Here is a 7,365-nt window from a genome sequence, read left to right as displayed (position 1 = left end):
CGGGCCGCGCCGCGCCGGGCCGCGCCGGGCCGGGCTACGCCGGGGCCGCGCGCGGTAGCGCGGGAGGTGCGGTGCGATGCGGTGGGGAATAGCGCGATTTAACAGGTTGCGATGTGCGTGGGGTGCGCGGGTTGCTGAGCACCCCGCTTTTCTGGCACTGAGATAGGGCTGTGCGTYAAGACTGGGCTTTTTATTAGTGTTTCAGCATAACTGCTGCCTGAAGTATTGGTTCCTAATGCTGTAAGATAATTCCCAGGGATCGCGTCTTCAGTTGCCGCCTGCCTGCCCTAGGGTGTTACAGAGTGGCCAAAAATACCAGGGCATACACTTGTTTTTCTCTAGCTCCGTTCAGAGTTTAAGATGGTTCATACACATGGGGAAAATTGCAGAACTTTTCTTTCTGATAACAGGAATATGGAAAAGATAAAGTAGTTTTGGGCATCCTTACAAAGGTGATTGCATTGCTCCAAACTGATGTTTTCATAGGCTGCTGAGGCAGTGATCCTTGATTTAAATTACTATTCAGAAAATTTTCAAAGGGCGGACAGTACCTTGGGTCAACTTTTTAACTCTCCGTTATATTTTTTGCTTTTTCATATGTAATCCGTTTGAAATCTGTCAGCATAAAAGCTGCCTTTTTATTATTTACTGAATGTGCTCTCTAAATCTACTAATAGAGTGTGTATTCTTTTGTTTACTTTAAATGGACACAGGATTCTGTGTACTTTTACAAAAATAATTCAACTTATAGCATTAAATAGTTTTTAAGTGACAGGCCATTTTTAAGTTTGCAAAGAAATATTTAGTCCATGGTCCAAGAAGCAGTAGATTATTTATTTATTTATTTATTTATTTATTTTCTTCTCCTGCAGGGCAGGTGACATTTGCAAAAATCTATTCAATTAAGTATACGGTATTTTTCAAGGGTCAAGCTGTAATAAACAAGTCATATTATTAGTTACTTTTTTTTTATTCCTACAGTCCGAGTCCCTTGAATAATTGTAGTGTTCCACAACAAAAAGGCTTTTTATATTTTTGTGAATACAAAGTGATTCAACAGGATGAAACAAGTAGTTTGTTCTGAATAAAAGGAGAAGAAATCAAGTGACAAACAACTGAAACCTTAGCCATTCTCAGTTGTATTTTTCACTATCTTTATTACGTAAGCAAAGAAGTTCCAAAATACAGTTTTTGTATTCCTACAAAACAGTCTGTGCTCAGAGTTCTTTTATTTTTGGTTTATGAAAATATGCTTAATTATTGGCATACTGTCTGAAATCAGTAGAAAAATCTCCACAGACTTGTCTGAGCTGTAAGGATTAATTCTAGGAACTTTTCCATTATGTTACTCCTTCATATAAACATACATCTCTGGTGTGGCCGATTACTGTTTATATTCATAAACTTCTAGAAGATGAGGCAGTAGTAGACCTCACTGGACTCATTCCATGCTTTTCCCGTAAAAAGGAAGATTCAATTTAGTAACCTCACATGAATATTTGTGGAATCTGTGTCATATTTTTAGAATGTGGAAGGAAAGGCACTCTTGAGTTTCATGTCACCTATCATGTTCTTAAGTGGTATATTTTCATGCCCTGTTTATAGAGCTGTACCTTTAAAAAACTAATACAGAAGTGCTTGAGATTAAAAATAGTGTGCTATAGTGTAAATATGTTTGCTTGTTTTTATGTGGGAATTGGCAGAAATTGCAGTTTTTCTCTGCATCTAATAGTGCTTTTTGATTGGAGCTTTCACTGCTAGTCAAGTCTGATGTAATAAAAGTGACTTATTAAAAGGTGGTAGTGATTTGATTTTTTTTGATGTGCAGCTATCTCCTAAGCTCCCAGAATTTTTGCTATGTGTAACATTGTGCATTTGTATCTTTATACACAGGCACAGAACAGTTCTGAAGTATCTGAGGATGGATAAAGACTTCCGCTACTACTTCCAGCACCCGTGGTCTCGCTTAGTTGTGGCTTACTTAGTGATCTTCTTTAACTTCTTAATATTTGCTGAAGATCCAGTGTCTCACAGTCAGACAGAAGCCAATGTTATTGTTGTTGGTAATTGTTTCTCGTTTGTAACAAATAAATACCCTGAAGGGGGAGGCTGGATATTTCTAAAGGTGCTTCTGTGGCTGCTTGCCATTCTCACAGGACTGATAGCTGGGAAATTTCTGTTCCATCAGCGTCTGTTCGGTAAGTTATGTGATGCACCTGCTGACATCTTGATAATGGCTTTATGACTTTACATTAAACTCGTTGCAATTAAACTCATTTTGTATTAAACTCATTACAATTTTCTAAACTTTGCCATAAATCAGTTCAAATGTTTAGACCTGTATAGAATGTGATACATCAAAGCTTACATCATTGTGGAAATTAATGCAATGTATAAGTATAACTAACAATGACTTCAGTCAAAAAAAGCTAAAACCAGCAAAAGCTAGTATGTTTGAAATAATTGAGAAGTCAATGATTTTCAGTATCGTAAAAATACTGCTTTGCATCTTCAAAGGGTAGGAAGGGGCAGTGACACTGAATGTCTTGTCAAAAATCACATAAATGGAAGCAGAGGCACTAAGTATGGGAGCTGGGAAAAAACAATTGGTTTTGAATGTTTTTCTTTTTTATTGGAGAGCACTAGAAGATACGGAATTTCTCTGGTTTCCTTGATCTTGCCTTTTTATTTAGAGCTTTTGTGCCAAGGGGTGCAACAGCATAGTGGAGAGAGTAAGGTTGCCATCATCAGCTATCCATCAATTTCATTTACTACATGAAGGGATAAACTCCTGGCGAAGAAGCTACTGAATTCACATAGTTTGCAATTATTGGAAATACTAATTGTTTCTTTCACTGCAGAGATCTCTGAGCATTGACACTATGGTTGCTTTACTTGACTGTTACAACTAATGTAGATTGGTGTTGCAATAGAGCACTGTCATTGCTCACTGAATGCATTATATAAGTAAGTGGATGATTCCTGTTTCTAATGCAGCCTGCTAAGTCCATGGTATCATTTTAATGAGCGTTCATTTTTAGGAAAATAAAAATTATCCATTGTGTTCCTAATATGATATTTTAAGTGTGTGTAATTTAAGTGTGTGTAAACCTATTAGCTGTATAGATGTACAAGATGTAACTGAACTGGGGAATTAGTTGCCTATGGAATGACTGAAAGGAATAGAATGATCCTGGAATGAGTATTGAGCTTGAGAACTTCAGATGAAAAGGATTGTAAATATATAAATATATAAAAATATCTACCATTGTCTTAATTGATTCATAGTTTTAGGGGGTCTAGTAAATGTTGCATCCTCGGGTTCAAGGCTATCTAAGTTTTAGATATAAGTAGAAAAAAATGGAAAGGATTACCTCACTGTTGGCAGGTGAATGGTTTGCACCATTCTTCGAAGCATCTGATTCCAGGTGTGTCAAAGACATTCTGCTGATCTACATGGACTAGTGCTATATTCCTAAACTGGTAGAACTGCAAAGTGGGTTATCACTGGAACATGTCTGAGCACATGAGTGATTGGCCATTTCATTGCCTCATTCTGTTAAGACAGAAAGAAAACCAGTATCAAGTGTTTCAGTAAATCAAATGTAAAGCTGTTATGTCTAGGGACAAAGAAGATAAACCATATTAAGAGACTTCTCTTAACATAGACTTCTCTTGAAGCACTGATTCTGAAAAATAGTTGAGCATCTTGATGACTGTTCAATGGAACAGGATATCTGTAGTCAATGAAGTGGCTAATTCTGTCCTTGGAGGACAAATATCAGTGTTTCTGAAGTAAAGATCTGATCATACAGATACTTGTGGCAGCACAAAGGTGGGATAAGTGCTGGGAAGAAGCTAGCAGGCAAGAGATACCTACCTTTCCTACCACTGACAGCAGTGGTGTTTTAGGAATATTTGTGGTGAGGATCTGAATTACCATTTGGATGTAGATGCAATCTAATCTACAGGTGGTTCCTGCAAATTCAGTTTCGTGGCAAGTTAAGGCAGTGTAAATCTGCCCCAGTTCTATTCCTAACCTCGGCCACATGGATTTGATGCCCCCCTGGAGCCAGCGCTGATGTTAATGTGATGGAGCGATAAGCCAGCACAGAGAGCTAATCACATGCAAACTAAATTACTTCTGCTCTTATCTACCAATGCAGTTGCTTGAGTTGCTAATACAATGACTGAGGACTGTGCAGCCAAGATAGCTGGCGTCCCCAGCAGCCTGAGCTTGCAATGTTGTGAGTTGCTGGGGAGCTGCACCCATGCAGTGTGTCAATGCAAACATGCTATTGCTTACGATACAGTGAGACCAGATGGTCATCTGTGTGACTGTGCTGCTGCTGATGTGTCCACGCTGCTAGCTGTGACTGAGCTAGTGTGGATAGTGATAGCATGGAGGGGACAATGATGCGAGGTTTCAGAGCAGGCTTGCAGCTTGAGTGTGTCCCTAGGTCTCCTGTTTGTACAGCTCATGCTGAAATCTTCCTGCCAGTTATTTGCMACTATTGTTATGTCTTGCTTTTRCCTGCATTAGAATGGTTGTGATTATTTGTTAAACAAGTTTCTTTCTGTTGTGTTATACCTACTGTAAATAGTGAATGACCTGCTGTCTGGAAATCGCTGTTTTTATTGAGATCCTCTGGTATGCCCTCTGGATCTCTGAGCGCTTTATAAATTCACTCTTTCATTGTTTTTCATTTCCCTAGTCTGTTTTTTTTAAATAGCTCGCTCTTCTGACATATTTTCTATTTAATGTTGTTTTTTTCATGGATGATTGTTTGGAATCATTTTTTTGCCCTCCTTGTTTACTTCTGTTTCTCTGCTAGATTCTGTTTGTGCAGGGAATTGGGACTKGTTGTTCCTTAAGGCCTGTGCATAACTTCCTGTAGTCAGGAAACAAAATAACCCCAGTCTGATTCCCTGTATCAGAACTTGGCTCGAAGGCTATCCTGCAAATTGAAATTGAGAAGGATTAATCTGCACGTCACTTTAGATGAAGAGGGGTGAAACAGATTTTCTTTCCCAGTGCCCTTCCGGCTCTTTCCTCCCTCGTCTTCTGTATTTCTTTTTGCTGAGCTGGCACGTAAGCTAGAAAGGTAGTGTAGCTAGAACTACATTGTAATATAGTTTATCATCTTTGACAGACAATGTYTGACAATCGTGACTGGCATGAGCTATAAAAACAATAGAATTAAGGTTAAGCATGTTAAGTTTCTAAAAGTGGAAAGAGAGATGACCTCAAAATACTCCTGAGGCTTCATCTCTCTGTAAGTTTATAGAGAGATAAGAGAATAGGTAAACTATATTGTTGAAGACAAGAAATCTTGGGTCTGGAGAACATGGTGAAGTTTCAGTTGGTAATATTCATTGCAACCTTGGMGCAGTAACCTCTTCAGGGACTTCTTCAGGACACTGTTAACAACTTCCAAGATTAGAAAACAAATATATTTCTTACTATTCAGTCAAGAAATAACATTACATTTGATAAATATCTCCGGTGATAAACACTGTTTGCATTGAAAATACTTATCTAGTACATTCTTCGTATTTTTTATAACGTAAGGTCAGAACAAATGGAATTTTAAATTTTCCTTTTGACTGTTATCCTCTAAATTACTTTGATTCATCACTGAACATATTTTGCATTTAGTTAGCTACTGTATTCTGCCGTGCTTTTTATTTTGCACTGGAAAAGGAAAGGTCATAGATGAATACTGGAAGTTTGGGAAAATAAAAAATAAAGATAAGTATCCTTCCATTTTTTTGTTCCATATAAGAAAATTATTTGAGGTAGGGGAAAACTGTTTTCTTGGTGCTTACAGTTAGAAAACTGTGTCTTGCTTAGTGAGAGATTTCTTGATTTTTGTTTTCTGCTTTTAAAAAAGCAGAAGCAGCTTACAAACTGAGCCTATTAGGTGACACAATGCATTCAAAAAATCATTCAGATTTTCAGTACTGACTTAAAAGAAATTTCTGAATAAGCTTCTGCACATTTTTCATGTTTCTCTGGGGCACTTTCTGAAAAAGTAGGATTGAGTTCATTAAAAAGTGTATGTTTTAATAGGCAGTTCTCAGTTTAGGTGCATTTGCATTTCTGTACTCCAGCCTCAGGCCCAAATTCTGAGTTCAGTAGCAATGTTTTGGCCCAAAATTCGGGCTGTGCATTTTACATCTATTTGTATAAATCTGACCTATCATGTTAATTTAAAATCGTCTTATATTTGAAAAGATTTTTTAGCATTCTGAAAGACGGTTGCTTTTCTTAAAATGGACAGTATAATTGGAAAAGGTAATACCTTAGTTTTTTTTCAGGTAAACATCTTTGTTTTGACTAATGTAATAATCCTTAGTTTATGCTGCATATTAAATGCCTTAGTTTTTAAAAGTAAGTATGGTACAAAACACACACATATCTACCTGCACATTTTTCTGATTCTAAATGATTATAAAGACATACTAAAATCTGATAAAAAGTCTGTTGTTACAGAGACTGGATTTTACTCAATTGCTAATGGGTGTACATAGATTTATAATTTGAAGTTCCTTTCTAAATGACATCGATGAAAGTAAATGCTTAAAATATCCTAACACATAATGGTAAGTTATATATATAGAAGTAGAGCCATGTTTTTTAAGACTGGGAAACCATCATAATACTGCAAACAGATCAGAGCAATTGAATAAATGTTGAGGTTAATGGGTTGCTCTGTTATAAATGCTCATAGTAGGCAGTTTGTTTAGAGTTAAATGATAACCTAAACTTCATAGGCATTGGAGTGAATAAATAAAACAGTCATTGTAGGAATTGCCATGATCTGTGGGCCAACACTGATGTTGCAGAGTTTCACCTGGACAGTAGTGCCACGCTAGGAACTGTTTTACGACAAACAAAGCACTCACTGTAGATCTGTTGTCTCAAAACATGTTTTTTCAAATGTTTTTTCTGGAAGGCTCTAAAAGATACTACAAACCTATAAACAGACTCTTCACCATCTGGTTTTATGTTGAAAGTTAAAGTATATAACAACTGAAGCACTGAATGTCTACAGATTGCAAAAGGAAATTAGATGGAATGGAATTTGGTCAGGATGATAATGTACTAAATATGAGTGAAGTGAATCTGTTAGGTATCAGACATAGGATAGAATCATTAAATATTTAATATGAACATTCTAAAATAGCAGGGGTCATGCTGGTGTAAACCTTTGGCTGTAGTTTAACAGAATGAAGTGCTTGGTGGCAGTAATAGGGCGGGTATGGTTGSTAGTGTTGCTGTGACATGTCGCCTCCTCAGTGGTGTTAGCATGTGGCACACAGACCTGGAGAAGAAGGCAGACTGGTTTGCTCTCCCCTCCC

General features: G+C 37.3%; 1 protein-coding gene across 1 annotated transcript in view; it reads left to right on the top strand.

The window, feature by feature from the left end:
• Positions 1 to 1,898: 1,898 nt before the first annotated feature.
• Positions 1,899 to 7,365, top strand: part of TMEM117 (transmembrane protein 117) — a 211,459-nt gene continuing 205,992 nt past the window's right edge. Inside the window, exon 1 of the mRNA XM_085318507.1 lies at positions 1,899 to 2,198. Within this exon, the coding sequence (XP_085174633.1) occupies positions 1,922 to 2,198 (277 nt within the window). The 5' untranslated portion in view covers positions 1,899 to 1,921. The remainder of the gene's footprint in view (positions 2,199 to 7,365) is intronic.

Source organism: Rhea americana, unplaced genomic scaffold, assembly GCF_003343005.1.
Source record: "Rhea americana isolate MKP2758 unplaced genomic scaffold, rheAme1 scaffold_54, whole genome shotgun sequence".
Classification (NCBI taxonomy): Eukaryota; Metazoa; Chordata; class Aves; order Rheiformes; family Rheidae; genus Rhea; species Rhea americana.
This window is presented reverse-complemented; position numbering and strand designations above follow the sequence as displayed.